The sequence below is a fragment of the Rana temporaria genome, chromosome 12, assembly GCF_905171775.1.
Source record: "Rana temporaria chromosome 12, aRanTem1.1, whole genome shotgun sequence".
NCBI lineage: Eukaryota > Metazoa > Chordata > Amphibia > Anura > Ranidae > Rana > Rana temporaria.
The window spans coordinates 112,923,802-112,941,754 of NC_053500.1; the positions used below are offsets into that span (position 1 = coordinate 112,923,802).

Genomic DNA, 17,953 nt, shown 5'->3' on the forward strand with positions numbered 1-17,953 from the left:
ACTCTTACCAGACCATGTATGATTAGTCTTTGGTAAAACTGTGACCAGGAGTGGCTTTTGCAATATACGGGGTGCATTGTTCTCATTTTGCTGTTTTTGTATTTCAGGAAGAAGCAACCTTTGCTGGTAAGATGATCCATCTTTAAACTTTTCATTATTTTATTTTTTTTAATACGAAAGAAAGTCCACCCCTTAGATGCAGATAGATTCTATCATCGTCCCTAACCACCAGTAGGCCTTGAAAAAGTATTCGTACCCCCTTTTTTCATATTTTGTCATGTTGCTACCAAAAACATGAATGTATATTATTGGGATGTTATATGATAGACCAACACAAAGTGGCACATAATTGTGAAGTGAAAGGAAAATTATAAATGGTTTTCATATTTTTTTTTTATACAAATAAATATCTGAAAAGTGTGGCGTGCATTTTTATTCAGCCCCCTTTACTCTGGTATCCCCCAACTAAAATCTAGTGGAACTAATTGCCTTTAGAAATTAGTAAATAGAGTTTACCTGTGTGTAATTTAATCTCAGTATGAATACAGCTGTTCTGTGAAGCCCTCAGAGGTTTGTTAGCGAACCTTGGAGAACAAACCGCAGCATGAAGACCAAGGAACACACCAGACAGCTCAGGGATAAAGTTGTGGAGAAGTTTAAAGCAGGGTTAGGTCATAAAAAAATATCCCAAGCTTTGAACATCTTACAGAGCACTGTTCAAGCCATCATCTGAAAATGAAAAAAGTATGGCACAACTGCAAACCTACCAAGACCAAAACTGACAGGCCGGGCAAGGAGAGCATTAATCAGAGAAGCAGCCAAGAGGCCCATGGTAACTCTGGAGGAGAAGCAGAGATCCACAGCTCAGGTAGAAGAGTCTGTCCACAGGACAACTATTAGTCGTGCACTCAACAACAAATCTGGCCTTTATGGACGAGTGACAAGAAGAAAGCCATTGTTGAAAGAAAGCCAAAAGAAGTCCCTTTTGCAGTTTGTGAGAAGCCATGTGGGGGACACAGGTAACATGTGGAAGAAGGTGCTCTGGTCAGATGAGACGAAAATTGAACTTTTTGGCCTAAAATAAAAACGCTGTGTGGCGGAAAACTAACACTGCACATCACCCTGAACACACCATCCCCACTGTGAAACATGGTGGTGGCAGCATCATGTTGTGGGGATGCTTTTCTTCAGCAGGGACAGGAAAGCTGGTCAGAGTTGATCAGAAGATGAATGGAGCGAAATACAGGACAATCTTAGAAGAAAACCTGTTAAGAGTCTGCAAAAGACTTAAGACTAGGGCTGAGGTTCACCTTCCAGCAGGACAATGACCCTAAGCATGCAGCCAAAGCTACAATGGAATGGTTTGGATCAAAGCATATTAATTTGTTGGCATTGACCAATTAAAGTCCAGCCCTAAATCCAATTGAGAATCTGTGGCAAGACTTGAAAATTGCTGTTCACAGACTTTCTCCATCCAATCTGACAGAGCTTGAGCTTTTTTGCAAAGAAGTGTCACTCACTAGATGTGAAAATGGAGACATACCCCAAAAGACTTGCAGCTGTAATTGCAGTGAAAGGCGGTTCTACAAATTATTGACTCAGGGGGGCTGAATACAAATGCATGTCACACTTTTAAGATATTTTTTTGTAAAAAACAAACAAATTGAAAACCATTTATCATTTTCCTTCCACTAAACAATTATGTACCACTTTGTGTTGGTCTATCACATAAAATCCATTTACGATTTTGGTTGTAACATGACAAAGTGTGGAAAATTTCAAGGGGTAGGAATACTTTTTCAAGGCAATGTACATGGGCGTGTTTATATGTACGGGAGACATGTTTTTTGCATGGGGATGCAAAGGTGTTCCGGGAGGCAGTCCCATTCATGTCAATGGAAATGCATCAGCTGCATTAACACAGCCACTGCTCCCGAATGACAGTTGTGTATGTACATGGCCCTAAACCAAATGGTGTGTTAAGGGTCGCACACCACCTGCACTTGCAAAGATTGGCACTAAATGGGACTGCCTGCATGAGGATGCATGGAACACCTGTTCATCCCTGTGTGGACAAACATGTCCCTTCGCACAGGTGTACATTGTAGTATGCACATGTGAACAAGGCCTGATAACTGGATGTACATATACCTGCAGAAGAATGCTTACATCAGATCTGTGGCTGCTGTGGACCCGTCATTCAGTTATACGGGCTGAGCCATCCATTGTATACATGTTGCTGGATTTCACAGGCGTTCACTTTGACTATATGACTGAGGCCTAAATCTCAGTGTGACAGAAGTCACTTTGGGTGGGGGGCTTGTGGAACCCATCTTACCTTGGAGAGCTCTGGAAGCTCTGTGTCCATTAGGGGCACAGGGTGATCGAGAACCCCAGTCTGATCTGTCCTAGTCGACTCGCTGTACAGCCACACTGGAATGTTGGATATATTGTGTGTGTTCTAATGCTGTTGTGGACTGTTTGCTGGGATCGTTTGGGGTGTGGCTGTGTCCCATTGTTCTGTTGTGTCTGTCTGCCTTAGGAGAAATGTATTATGTGATGGATGTTTTTGTATTTGTGTTCTGGGCATGTGAACTGGGGGCAGGGTGGAGAGGGGAAGGGTGGATTTCTCCAACAGCTCTCCTTGCTGATTGGACAGTTTACCCCGCCCTGAATTCCAAAGGGAGGGGTGATTGTCCCCTGAGTTGTATATCTGTTTTTGTACATATGTTTCAGTAAAGAGTTATGCCCCGCACACACTATCGGGCTTCTGCCTTGCCAAAAGCACATCGGAATTCCAACGGAATTCCATCATAGTAAAAAAGAATATGTTCTATACTTAAACTCTGCTAGAATTCATCTGAATTTCTCCGATGGGGCACACACACGGTAGGAATTTCTGATGGGAAAAAGTCATTCGGACTTTTACCATCGGAAATTCCGATCGTGTGTACAAGGCATTAAATGTTTTTCAATCTACATTGAGTTACGGCGAATGACTCAATGCTGTATCCTGGCCCAGGCCTAGGGCAGCACTTTGCAGGGGGACAGCACAGAAAGAGTCTCCACCGGCTTGCGCTACACTAGTGTAATGCCAGTCTTATGGGGCAGACTGGGCTGAGAGGCAAATTAGTCTAGTACCCCCATAAAGCGGCCGCACTGCTTCCGGCATGCGGATGGTCGGCATTTCGCAAATGTGTGTGTGGGGGGGGGGGGGGGCGCTACTTCTAATTTTGACTGTTCTATCATCCTGGACCACAACCCTTCCTATATTTTCTGATGCACCATTGGCATGGTTATATGTTCTTCTTAGTCCTTTCCATAAAATTATCAGAAATTTGTGGTTAAAGTAGGACTAGAGGTAACCCTTTTTTTTTTTTTATCATTTTGAATAGAGTAAGGAAAGGTTATAGCCCCTGTCAGTTTATTTTATACCATCCCTGTCCCATTGCAGAGATTTCCCTTCACTTCCTGCCCCATAGCCAAACAGGAAGTGAGAGGAAATATATGCAAATTAAGGGAATCCACCCCCCCCCAGGCCCTTAGAACTAGTGTGCCCACTCGAAAATTCCAGGGCGGGTCTTAAACAGAAAGTGGTGTGGCCTTGACAGGAAGGGGTGGGTCATATTTAAATTAGGGGGTGCACGAGTTTAGTCAGGCCTAGGGCATCACAAAACCTAAATACACCACTGTAATGACTAGATGAGCTAAGGGGTCCTGGATAGTTTTGGTTCTGGACAAAGGAAGCATTTACGGCGGACATAGTCCTGTTGAGTACGGGGGTCCGTCGCACTCAGTATGCAACTATAGTGAGGGGTTGTCTTAAAGCTTTTTTACTGCATGTTAAGAATATTAAAATACTTAAAGGGTCACAAAAGGATTTTTTTTTTTAGCTAAAAAACTTCCTTTACCTTACTGCAGTCCTGGTTTCATGTCCTTATTGTTCGTTTTTGCTTTGAAGTAGCTGTAATTCTGCTGTGATCTCCACACTTCCTGGTTGCCTGTTTCCTTATAACCATGGTACTGGGAGATTTTCACGGTGGTATAAGCTGTCATTACTGTGTGTCCAAAACTCCTCAGAACCAATCAGATTCATTTTAAAAACAAAACACTGGCCTGGATTTGTTTGTTTTTGTTCTGTGAGTCTTCCCGACTCACCTCTCACCCGGAACTTTACCTTTAAAACCGAAAGTGAAACTAGAGGCACATTATATGATAGATTAAATTCAATTTTTAATCATTTTTAAAAGGAATCGGTTAACTTTTATGTCTCTATACCCTGTAAACAGTCATTTCAGCAAAAAAAAATTTTGCCTTTAGTGACCCTTTAAACATCCATAGTCTGAGCACAGGTGCAATTTATAAAGTTCTGCATGCATGTTCCATCTCATTGGCTCACTAGTTAGTAAACAACATATAAGAATAACAGATGCATACATTTTTGAAAACAAGTCAGCAGTATCAGCCCCACATTTCCCTAATGAGGACATGCATATTACAAACCTGAAAGGGAACCTAACCCTTTCCACCCTATCTATAGCAGATGTGTGTCCTGTAATTTTGTAATCAGAAAGCAAAAGAAAAAATGGAAGGTATCCTTGGGGTTCTCTCATCCAGTGTTTTTGAAGTTGGATATATTAGTGTGTAGGTTTATTTTTCTCATTTTCATTTTCCACCTATGTTCTTCTTGCAATGCAGACTTCAAAGAGTTCCACCTATCCGTGTCCTATCTGTAGTCGGGTATATAACATGCAGAAGAGGCTGACACAACATTTAAAATCGCACAGCAGTGAGAAGCCACACATGTGTGACAAGGTAATTACTGAACCACTTTAGTTCATTCTTTGTTTTACAAAAGGGAATTTACAATCGTTTTGCATTTATTTCCTTTTCAATGGTAGAATTAAAAATAGGGCTGTTACTGATTACAATTTTCGTGTTTGATTAATCGTTTTTTTTTTTTTAATCGATTAATCGACTGATTTTGATTAATTATAACGCACATACAGATCCAACTACTTTTAGCTGAGCTCCTTGCAGGCTGATTCCCAGTGCAGCTACCAACTACTGGAAAAATGGATAGCAGGATACAAACACACAAAGGCAGCGCTCAAACTTTTATAGTCTTTAAGTAGGTAACAAAAATAAATATTGCACTGGAGATAAAATCGATGTAGCTACATAAACTGTAAAAATGGTGAGAGTAAGGCCGCGTACACACGGTCGGACAAAACCGATGAGAATGGACCGAGGTTCAGTTTCATCGGACCAAACCAACGGTGTGTATAGGCCATCGGTCTGTTGTCCTTCGGTCCAAAATTTTAAAACATGCCTCAAAATCGAACCGATGGCCCGCTGCCCAATCGGTCCAAACCGATGGTTAGTACAGAAAGCATTGGTTCAAAACCCGCGCATGCTCAGAATCAAGTCGACGCATGCTTGGAAGCATTGAACTTAGTTTTATTCAGCACGTCGTGTGTTTGACGTCACCGCGTTCTGAACCGATCGGTTTTTGGAACGATGGTGTGTACGCACTTCAGACCATCAGGCCACTTCAGCGGTGAACCGATGGAAATGGCCCGTCGGACCATTCTCATCGGTTTGGAACGACCGTGTGTACGTGGCCTAATACCAAACGGGAGCAAAAGCAGTCATAAAAACATGTAGCCAAGTATGATACTGGTATAAAAATGTGTACCACGATAACACTGCTGAATCCAGATGAGGAGGGGTTAACATCAGTCCGTCGGCATGTAGATGCCCCGTGAAGGGAACTATCACAACTCCCAGTGGATGGTTGTAGAATCCCATGTTGATAGAGGGAAGTGATAGAGGGAAGTGTAACTGCCCTTGCGTGTGGCAGATAGTAAGGTCCCGCCGGCATGCAGATATGAAGGCACAGCAAAGGAGCCCTTCAGATGGACACGGCAAACCCCGCCGGTGTCCGTGACATCATCTCATCTCCGACGGAACTCCCTGAAGACCCAGAAGCCACTGGAGAGGTGAGTACCAATCAAAATAATTTTAAACGATCAAAATTAACGATTAATCAAGGAATTAATAGTTACTTTTTAATTAGGGCTGTGGAAATTATTTTTTTTTTTTTTTTTTTTTTTACATTTTGATTAGAAATAATTATTTTCATTTCCAGCCAGCAAGTTGTGCCTTAGGCCCCTTTTTTGATTTTTTTTTTTTTTTAAATGCTTAACTATAAAATTCTGTTTGCTAAGTTCAATGGCACAAGCTCAACTATATTCACATAACTAAATGATTCAGAGGAAGGACTGATTCCCCTTCACTCCTCTTCCCTTGCCCGCTTTGTTCAGACTGGACCATACTGACTTTCAGGGCCAGATTCTCAAAGAGATACGACGGTGTATCTCCTGATACGCCGTCGTATCTCTGAGTTAGGCTGGTCGTATCTATGCCACTGATTAATAGAATCAGTTACGCATAGATATGCCTAAGATCCGACAGGTGTAACTGTGTTACACCGTCGGATCTTAACTGCAATTTAAAAATGGCCGCTGGGGGCATTCTCGCTGATTTACGCAGAGAATATGTAAATCAGCGAGATACACCAATTCACGAACGTACGCGGGCCCGACGCAGTGTTTTTACGACGTTTACGTAATGGTTTTCCCGGCGCATAGTTACCTCTGCTTCTATGAGGCGCAGCCAATGTTAAGTATGGCCGTCGTTCCCGCGTAAATTATTTTTTTTTTTTTTACGTTGTTTGCGTACGTCGATTCTCCAAAGCGCTGGACGCAAGTTACGTTCACGCCGAAACCAATGACCTCCTAGCGACGTCATTAGGAGCAATGCACGCCGGGAAAATTTGCGGAAGGCGCATGCGCAGTTAAATCGGCGCGCGGGGACGCGCCTGATTTAAATGCTACACCCCCCCTAGCCGTGGAATTTGAATTCCGCCGGGGGATTTAAGATACGCCGCCACAAGTTTGGAGGTAAGTGTTTTGTGAATTACCCACTTGCCTCTAAAACTTGCGGCGGCGGATCTTAAATCAGATAGATTATGCGGATCTAAAGATCCGCTAACCTATGTGAATCTGGCCCTCAGTCTGTATTTGAACAGCTTCTGCTATTTAGAAAACCCATTCTGGCTTGTGAATCTTGTCTCATGGGGGCTCCTTATAAACACGTTTTGTCTGTAAAAACAAGATTTTATATAAATAATTGAAAATGTATAATTTAAAATATTTGTTCACAAGCTTAAAAAAATAAATACATCTGATTAAAATTGTTTGAAACATCGCTTTGAAATATTTAACCACATAATTGGCAACTGCGTTGTGTTGTCTTTTTACAGTGTGGTAAAGCCTTTAAGAAGCGTTACACCTTTAAGATGCACCTTTTGACTCATCTACATTGTGTGGAGGAGAGCAGGTAACCTTTTGCCATTGAGACGGATATATGTACAATATATATATATATAAAACATTTTCTACACTGTGATGTGGGTATTCAAAATACATAATGCACTGTCCTGTCCATGTTAAAGAGGAAGTAATGTGCTTCCCTCCTTTTTTTTTTTTCCTGACCTGTAAAGTAAAGGCATAATGTGCTAGAATGCATCACATACTAGCACATTATGTGAAACCTACCTCATTGTCCCCGCTGGAAGCCGCATCCATCTTCGCCCGTCTTCCTTCTGGGTCCACGGACTCCGGCTGTGTGACTGGCTGGCCGCATGACGGGTGGCATGCAAATGCGGTATAGATCTCCTAAACGGCACACATTTAACCACTTCAGCCCGGACCAATTTGCAGGTAAAGGTTCTGGCCCCTTTTTGCGATTCGGCACTGCGTAGTTTTAACTGACAATTGCGCGGTCGTGTGATGTGGCTCCCAAACAAAATTGGCGTCCCTTTTTCCCCACAAATAAGAGCTTTCTTTTGGTGGTATTTGATCATCTCTGCAGTTTTTATTTTTTGCGCTATGAACAAAAAAAGAGCGACAATTTTGTATAGAAACACAATATTTTGTACTTTTTGGTATAATAAATATCCCCAATTTGTTTTTAAAAAAAAAAGCATTTTTTTTCCTCAGTTTAGGCCGATATGTATTCTTCTACATAGTTTTGGTAATAAAAATCACAATAAGCGCATATTGATTGGTTTGCGCAAAAGTTATAGGCCCGGATTCAGAAAGGACTTACGCCAACGTATCTTCTGATACGCCGCGTAAGTCCACGGATGCGCCGTCGTATCTATGTGCCTTATTCAGCAAACAAGATACGCCTGAATTTTGGCTTCATACGACCGACGTAAGTCTCCTACGCCGTCGTATCTTGGGCGCATATTTACGCTGGCCGCAAGGGGCGCTTCCATTGATTTACGCGTTGAATATGTAAATGACCTAGATACGCTGATTCACGAACGTACTTGCGCCCGTCGCTGTAATCTACGCTGTTTTACATAAGGCGTACGTCTGCCGTAAAGTTATTCCACTTAAAGCAGGGGTAAGTCATGTTAGGGTATAGACGATGGAACAGCGACGGAACAGCCGTCGTATTTTACGTTGTTTACGTAAGTCGTACGCGAATGGGGCTGGGCGTAGGTTACGTTCACGTCGTAGGCATTGAGCCGTTGTATCTTAGGGAGTATATGCGACGTGATACTGAGCATGCGCGCGCATGTGCCGTTCGTTCGGCCATTCATTTGCATGGGGCCACGGTTCATTTACATGTATCACACCCTCCTTCAACCTACTTTGAATTAGGCGGGCTTACGCCGGCGCAAGTTTGGGAGCGAGTGCTTTGTGAATACTGCTCTCGCCTCTCAGGCCCGGTACACACGAGCAAACATGTATGGTGAAACCGGTCCGTCGGACCGTTTTCACCGTACATGCCTGCCAGAGGGCTTCTGTACGATGGTTGTACTAACCATCGTACAGAAGTCCGCGCGTAAACAATACGCGGGGCGTGTCCGCGTCGTCGTCGCCGCGACGATGACGCTGCGATGACGCGGAGACGTGGGCGGGCCTGCCATTTAAAGGCTTCCACGCATGCGTCAGTCATTCGACGCATGCGAGGGACGGCGGGCGCCTGGACATGTACGGTAGGTCTGTACTGACGACCGTACATGTCCAAGCGGGCAGGATTCCAGCGGACGGTTTTAAAACACGTCCAGGAATATTTGCCCGCTGGGAAAAGGCCCGGCGGGCAAATGTTTGCTGGAATTCGGCCCGCTCGCGCCCACACACGACCGAACATGTATGCTGAAACTGGCCCGCGGACCAGTTTCAGCATACATGTTTGGTCGTGTGTACGGGGCCTCAGAGTTACGACGGCATAGCGCATATGAGATGCGCTACGCCGGCACAAAGATGCGCCAATCTACATGAATCTGGGCCATAGCGTCTACAAGATAGGGGATAGATTTTTGCCACTTTAAACATTTTTTTTTTATTACTAGTAATGGTGGTGATCTGCGATTTTTATCAGGACTGCAACATTTTGGCGGACAGATCAGACACTTTTGACACATTTTTGGGACCATTGACAATTATACAGCGATCGGTGCTATAAAATGCACTGATTACTGTGTAAATGTCACTGGCAGGGAAGGGGTTAACACTAGGGGACGATCAAGGGGTTAACTGTGTTCCCTAGTGTGTGTTCTAACTGTGGGGGGAGGGGGCTAACTATAGGAGATGACAGATTGTTGTTCCTAGCTAGTAGGAGCACATGATCTGTCTCTCCTCTCAGAACAGGGATTTGTGTGTTTATACACACACACACGTCCCTGTTCTGCCTCTTGTGCCCGCGATCGCGATTAAAGGAGCCGATGTGCAGCTATGATGGCTCTCGGGATCGTGCAGACCTGCCGCAGTATAATGACGGCAGCTGGTCGGCAAGCAGGTAAAGGAGAATTATACAAAAACAGGTTAGTTGAACCCACAAGTGTTTTTTTTTTTTTTTTTTTTTATGCTTTTACCACTAATTTTTATACTGGCTTTTGAAATTTACAAATGCAGCCATTTAGAAACTGGATGAAAGGTTTAGCACTGGGAAACACTTTTTGAAAGATAAATGGTACATTTTAATATACAACTATATAGATCAGACCAAAATGAGAGACAAATGAGGAGAAAAGAGGGACTTTGTTCCAAATCAGGGACAGCCCCTAAAATCAGTTGGGAGCTATGCTTACCGTATTTTCCGGCGTATAAGACGACTTTTTGCATCCAAAATCATGCCTACCTGTTGTCAGACGGCGGCCATCTATTATTCAAAAGCCGCGCCTCCTCCTCGTCCTGTTCCGTGATAGGCGGAACACTAATTTTACCATCAGAGCCTCTGTTCAGTGTTCCGCCTATCACGGATGCCTTCTCATCCTCGGCCTCGGACGAGAGGACATCTGTGATAGGCGGAACACTGAACAGAGGCTCTGCTGGGAAAATTAGTGTTCCGCCTATCACGGAACAGGACGAGGAGGAGGCGCGGCTTTTGAATAATGGAATCGCCGCCATCTGACATACTCTGCAAACAGGAGAAGGTAGGGAGATCGTCGAGGCAGGGAATGGAATGGCACAGTGAGGCATGTATAGATGGCACACTGAGGCATGTATAGATGGCACAGTGAGGCATGTATAGATGGCACAGTGAGGCATGTATAGATGGCACAGTGAGGCATGTATAGATGGCACAGTGAGGCATGTATAGATGGCACAGTGAGGCATGTATAGATAGCACAGTGAGGCATGTATAGATGGCACAGTGAGGGGTCGTCTTATACAGTGAGTATATCCCAAAACCAAAATCTTAGCTGGAAAATTAGGGGGTTGTCTTATACGCCGGCAAATACGGTATTCTATTTGGAGGATATGTTTTCAGGACCAGTAGATTGGTTGGCTTGTTAGGTTTTAGCACAGCACTGTTTTTGACACAGGATAAGGTATGTATGGGGTTAATAGGCTCCCCAGCTCTAAACCCCTTCCTCCTGTCATTCAACAGTTAAATGGTAGAGCCTCCAAAGTGTTCTCTTTCTATTGTGTGTACTCTTTAGCCCATGCTGAGTGCCCATGCTGCTGCTTTGGGAATTGTCGATTGATTGCAAGCATTCCTGCTCAAAAATGCGTCAGGGCCTCGGTTTTACATTGTTATACCGAGCTTAGGCATATATCCTTTAATACGCCATTTACCAGCCATGCACAAACATTCTCAGTTTTTTTATGTAGGTTTTAAATAGCAAACCAACAGCTGGAAGGGACCACTAAATAAGTAAGCTTGCTTTATAGTCTTGTAAGCAGATTATTTTGCCCATACTGGCTCATGTGTGTTTAATGCATGCCTTTCAGGAATACGATTTTATGTTCTGCTAATCCATCACAATTCAATGTTGAATATACTGTATATGGCCACCATTTAGCCAGTGCTAAATATATCCATTATTGGGTCTCTTCTAGTGTGGAGTTGGACCCCCCCTTCCAAGGTGCCTTGAAAGCAGTGACTGTTTTTTACATATTGTATATGTGCAATGTATGCAACTGAGACCTCGACTCGGTTATTATTGTTTTGCATGAGTAAACCGTATATGATACTAAATGGCCCCTGATTTACCCCAAAGATTCACAGACTTTGGTTTTGTGGACTTCCTTGTCATAGCACCCCCTCCAGAAATGTGATGCCCACATTTGCCCTCATTGCCACTAATGACCCCTTCCTCGCCTCCCTGCCAGTGGCATTATTATAGTAATCAATGCATTTTTATAGCACTGATTGCTATAAAAATGCCAATGGTCCCAAAAATGTGTCAAGTGTCCGAAGTGTCCGCCATAATGTCGTAGTACCGATAAAAATCGCTGATCTCCGACATTACTAGTAAAAAAAAAATATTAATAAAAATGACATAAAACTATCCCCTATTTTGTAAACGCTATAACTTTTGCGCAAACCAATCAATAAACGCTTATTGCGTTTTTTTGTTTTTTTTTCTTACGAAAAATATGTAGAAGAATACGTATCGGCCTAAACGGAGGAAAAACACATTTTTTTATATTTTTGGGGGATATTTATTATAGCAAAAAATTATTATTTTTTTTCAAAATTGTCGTTCTATTTTTGTTTATCGCGCAAAAACTAAAAACCGCGGTGATCAAATACCACCAAAAGAAAGCTCTATTTGTGGGGAAAAAAAGGACGCCAATTTTGTTTGGGAGCCACGTCGCACGACCGCGCAATTGTCAGTTAAATCGACGCAGTGCCGAATCGCAAAAAGTGGCCCGGTCATTGACCAGCAATATGGTCCGGGGCTTAAGTGGTTAAATAAGCTTTATATTTTATCAGAGCATGTGACTGCTTCTTTGCTAGAAAACATGATGGTTTGAGTTTTCTTACCACCCACTTGTTACTCTGATTACTCTGTACCCCCATACTGATTAATCATTTTTTACAAACTAATTTTCCTCAGAGTTTCTCTTATTTGCAGGTGAGCCTGTTGTTGTTTTTTGTGCTTTATTACTGTAATGTATTTTAGATGATTTACCTGTCAGCAGTGCCTTATATTTTACAACCCTAATTTTTCCCCTCTACTGGAGGCCTCATTATCTTTCTTTATTTTTATTGTTTTGTATGTGCTTTCAGCAGGTGTTACTGCAAGGTCATTTTTATTGACTTTGTATTTTATTATAGCTTAGTTAATACAATATTAGATATTTGCAGTTTTTCTTTTCCTTCAAATTGATCATTAACTGCTTCCCAATAAAATATCAACAGATAAATATTCTGTAGGATTAAACGCATTGATTTTCTGTCATCAAGTCTGCGTGTGTTCTAATTTATGTTTAAATTTTCTCCATTCTCGATGACCTTGGATTCAGTTGTCCTTAACACTTTAATGTCGACCAGTATCGGGTATGTTCTAATGAGCTGGTCCATCCAGTGTAGACCAATAATCTGAATATCCGGAGACCGACATTTATATTCGTATGGACATAGATCTGTTCCCATGGTCCCTCACACTTCTGTGTATTCAATAATAATCTGATAACAATGGCCCAGATTCAGTAAGCAATTGCGCCTGCGTAACCATAGTTACGCAGCGCAATTGCTGACTTGCGCCGGCGTAACGAGTTCTCCTGATTCAGAGAACTCGTTACGCCGACTGCAGCCTAAAATCTGCGTGGCATAAGGCTCTTATGCCACGCAGATTTTAGGCTGCATTCTTTAGGCTCCCATTGTAGTCAGCGTATAGTATGCAAATTGCATACTTACGCCGATTCACAATGTTGCGCGCCCCCTGCGTACGCAAGTTACGTCGTTTCCGTACGGCGTGTTTAGCGTAAGGCTGCCCCTTCTAATAGCAGGGGCAGCCAATGCTAAACTATACCCGGCGTTCCTGCGTCGCGACGTTCGAATTTTACGTCGTTTGCATAAGTGAATCGTGAATGGCGCTGGACGCTATTCACGTTCACTTTGAAGCAAATGACGTCCTTGCGACGTCATTTGCCGCAATGCACGTCGGGAAGGTTTCCCGACGGAGCATGCGCTCTACGCTCGGCGCGGGAGCGCGCCTAATTTAAATGATTCCCGCCCCCGGCGGGATCATTTACATTGCGCGCGCTTACGCCGGGCAATTTTGCCGGCGCGCCCTCGCAATTTACGGAGCTACTGCTCCGTGAATCGAGGGCAGCGCAAAATATTTGCGGGGGCGCAGGGCAAAATCGTTGCCCTGCGCCTCCGCAAATAGAGCACAATTCTTTCTGAATCCGGGCCAATGGCAAAGTTCAGGGAGCTACAATAAAATAAAAACATGTATTGCCTATTATCAGCGGGTTTCTATCAAGGGTTGCCACCTGTTCAGGATTCACTGGGACAGTCCAGGTTTAAAAATCCTGTGTCCAGGTTTCGAACCACCTGAAACCCAGACACATTATTCAGACTAGACTGGCTCCCCAAGTAACCAAGTACCACAACCACCAAAGGTGCATTGGCAAACTCTAATCACCAGGGTTGCCAACCGTCTGGAGGGCTGGCTGCAGCTGTCTCAGCCAAGTGCCTCTCACACACACTGCCCAAATCCAGCATAGTTCCCCTCCACACATACGGGAGAGGAAAAAGGGTTCGATCTGCTCCTCCTCCTGCCTCTACTCCTCTGTGTCTATCTGCTTACACTCCAATCCCTGACATCAAAGGTGTAACTAGAATAGGGTGACCAGACATCCCCAGTTTCAGAGGACAGTCCCCTGATTGAGGACACTGTCCCCGGACCAAGTCTGTCCCTGGTTTTGTCCCCAGATTGGATTTAATAGGGGGCAGGGGCAATTTCAAAGACGGTCAGTGCAGAATTAAAATAATTTTTTTTTAATTACACACCCCTGCTCCGCCGTGCCTACTAGCATAGGGGGGTTGTATTTTTCCCATTATCTGTGCCCCTTTCTGATGATCATGTGCTAGTCAGAGCGGAGGGAATATCTATTCATTTTTCGGGGGCATGCCCATTCAGCTTTGCTTGCATGTTCTTCTGCCTTGGCTTAAATCCTGGCCAGCCACCTGCCTATCTCCTTGCCTTCCCTGGCGGAGTGATTTTCCTCTGCTCCCCATTCAGTAGTGGCCGGGGCCCGAAGAGTAAGACTTGAGAGGCTGTGAGGTGGGCGGTGACAGGCAGAGAGTCGCTGATTGCCGCCATTACTAGTAAAGAAAAAATATGTCCCCGGATTTCATTTTAAACGTCACCTTAAACTAGAACCTTTAGGACCCCGCTGCAAGAAATCATGAAGGACCCCCTCCCCCTTACATCTAAGCCCCAGGCTTCCAGTTCTGGTTGGGCGACCATGGACATCCTCCCAGAACCCTGCCCTCCACGTGCCCCCTTGAGTGCGCGAATCTAGCATGCTCTGTGACTGCTGTGTCCTTTGGAAACAGAAGATCACAGAAAAGAGCCAATCACAGGGCCAATCTCTCAATGTGCTTCTGTGATGTCACCCTGTCACAGTGGCAGTCTAAGCACGAATTATGCATGCATGGTTTACTGTTTTTACCATAAGGAAGCTTGCCCTGTAAAATACCATGCAGTAATGGCTGACATCCATGCTGCAGGAGATCAGTGGTGCAACAAAGAAAATTAAAAATCTGCCCAATGGGAGACACAGACAGCAATAATTTTTTTTACAGTGGGTCTATCCCTAAAGCCCTGTACACACGATCCGAAAATCGTACGAAAAATGCCGCATTCGAATCGATTATACGATAATCTGATCGTTAGTACAGAGCTTTCAACAGCCGATCAGGACAGTTCATCCTATATTATTCTATCGGACATGCACAGAATTTTTTTTCGTACAATGCCAGATCATACGTTTAATCAGTACAGCTGTCGTCAGGGCCGGCCCTATGATGGGACCGGGTGGTACCATGGGTACCAGGCTGCACTTTTAGGGGGGCAGCATACTGATGCCCGCCAGCCCGTTCTGCCAGCTCTGCTACCCAAATAAAATTGATGTCCTTTTTTTCCCACAAATGGAGCTTTCTTTTGGTGATATTTGATCACCTCTGCAGGTTTTTTTTTTTGTGCTATAAATATATATATATATTTTAACTTTTTGCTATAATAAATATCTCCAAAATTTAGAAAAAGAATTTTTTTTTCAGTTTAGGCCAATATGTATTCTTCTACATATTTTTGGTACCAAAAAAAAAACACAATTAGCGTACATTGATTAGTTTGCGCAAAAGACATTGTGGCCGCCGGCAATTCACAGGTCCCTTTATACTCCTGGATACATGTATAGAGCCCATGGCAGGTCCTTTTATACGCCTATATGCATGTATAGAGCCATGACAGGCCCTCTTTATACATCTATAGAGCCATGACAGGCCCTCTTTATACATCTATAGAGCCACGACAGGCCCTCATTATACTCTTTTATACATGTATAGAGCCATGACAGGTCCTCCTTATACTCCTATATACATCTATAGAGCCATGATAGGCCCTCGTTCTACTCCTTTTATACATGTATAGAGCCATGACAGGTCCTCTTTATATTCCTTTACATGTAAAGAGTCTCGACAGGTCCTCTATATACATGTATAGAGCCATGACAGGCCCTCGTTATACTCCTTTATACATGTATAGAGCCATGTCAAGTACTCTTTAAAGTCCTATGTACATTTATAGAGCCATGACAGGTCCTCTTGATATTCCTTTACATGTAAAGTGTAATGACAGGTCCTCTATATACATGTATAGAGCCATGACAGGTCCTCTTTATTCTCCTTTATACATGTATAGAGCCGTGACGGGTCCCCTTTAGTTATCATGATATAAAATAATGTGGGGGCCTTTTGGTTGGCGTGATCGGACCGTGTGTACGGGGCATTAGACAATCTAGCCAAAACGATTAAAATCTGTCTGGAGTTTCACTTTAATAGATACTGCTGTAGGCAGTATCTGTATTTGGGTATTACAGCTGGTATGCATAAAGCGATTTATTTTTATTCCTTTTTAAAAATAAGTTTGCATTTAGAGGAATGGGTGAGATTATAAATCATCTAGAAGGTTGATCATTACTGTCACAGAATAATCTAATATTGATTTTCCTTTTAAGGTATAAATGTGAGTTCTGTGAATACATATGCGAAGACCGAAAAGAGCTTCTGAATCACCAGCTCACTCACATGAATGACAAGCCATTCAAATGCAGTCAGTGCAAATATCACACATTTCGCCAGGACTTCCTGCTGTCTCACCAGGCCACCAAGCATGCAGGTGCAGTGCTCAACCTTTCATTTATATAAAGACTATCCATATAGATGACTTGAGACAATAATTTATATCAATGTCTTTTTGTGCAAACTTTTGGTGCTAAAAAATCTTATGTTAAAAGCTGGGCTCTGGCCAAACATAAAAGACTTACCGTATATACTTGAATATAAGCCGACCCGAATATAAGCCGAGGCACCTCATTTTACCACAAGAAACTGGGAAGACTTATTGACTCGAGTATAAGCCTAGGGTGTCCATCTGCATGCCTCACTATGCCTCGCTGTGCCCATGCCTCGCTGTGCCCATGCCTCACTGTGCCCATGTCTCACTGTGTCCATGACTAGACTGACGTTTAACATGGGAGTCTATGGAAGGGCTTCCCGGTTTTGAAAAATCGGTTCTTCCCAGCCGCAGGTCCCACAGACAACAAACTTTGCATACTTGTAGATGAGAAATTGTGCCACGTTTCAGGTCTAGAAGACCTATGACCGGCTGGTACCGAGTTCCCAAAGTCACCGCTTTAGGGTGGAACAAGACCTGTAAGTGCTACTTAAATGCATTGTAAACTCTCAAAGTTTTTCACTTTATTGCATTCTATGCATTAAGGTGAAAAACCATCTTTGCTGCAGCTGCCCCCCCCATTTTTCTTACCTGAGGCCATCCGTTCCAGCAATATGCACAAGCCCAGCAGCTCCAGCCGCTGTCTCTGTCCTCATTGGATAGATTGATAGCAGCAGGAGCCATTAGCTCCCGCTGCTGTCAATCAAATCCAGTGACACTGGGGGCAGGGCCGAGTCCTGATGTATGCATCAATAGATGCAGCAGCGGGACTCAGGAGCGCACCTGCACGGGTGTACCCATGAAATGCTGCTCTCCTCTCTGTATTGAGCTACAAATAATATCCAGCAAACACTATAAACTATGCAAAAGTCAGAAAGTTCACTTGGTAACCTTTATCTGAATTTTTCATTATCCACTTTAAAAAAGGGGGGGGGGGTTGCCATTTTTTTTTTAATAAAAAAAGGGGGGGTTGCCGTCTGGGGGCCTTGGGAACCCTAAAAAAAGGGGGCCCCCTATTGGGCGGGGCTCATGGGCTTGAGCCCAATCAAGCCTAATGGTAAGCCTGGCCCTGAAGATGGGAGTGTCAGATGGCTTTCTCTTCTAAGGACTAAATCGGAGAGAGATTTCTAGGGCACAAATAAATTAAATTATAACTTTGCGCTTAGT

General features: G+C 43.6%; 1 protein-coding gene across 1 annotated transcript in view; it reads left to right on the forward strand.

Moving 5' to 3' along the window:
* The window catches only part of ZNF335 (zinc finger protein 335), a 133,188-nt gene that overhangs the window by 90,897 nt on the left and 24,338 nt on the right, over nucleotides 1-17,953 (forward strand). Inside the window, exons 11-14 of the mRNA XM_040330212.1 lie at nucleotides 108-126; nucleotides 4,699-4,815; nucleotides 7,328-7,404; nucleotides 16,569-16,729. Coding sequence (XP_040186146.1) covers nucleotides 108-126; nucleotides 4,699-4,815; nucleotides 7,328-7,404; nucleotides 16,569-16,729 — 374 coding nt within the window. The remainder of the gene's footprint in view (nucleotides 1-107; nucleotides 127-4,698; nucleotides 4,816-7,327; nucleotides 7,405-16,568; nucleotides 16,730-17,953) is intronic.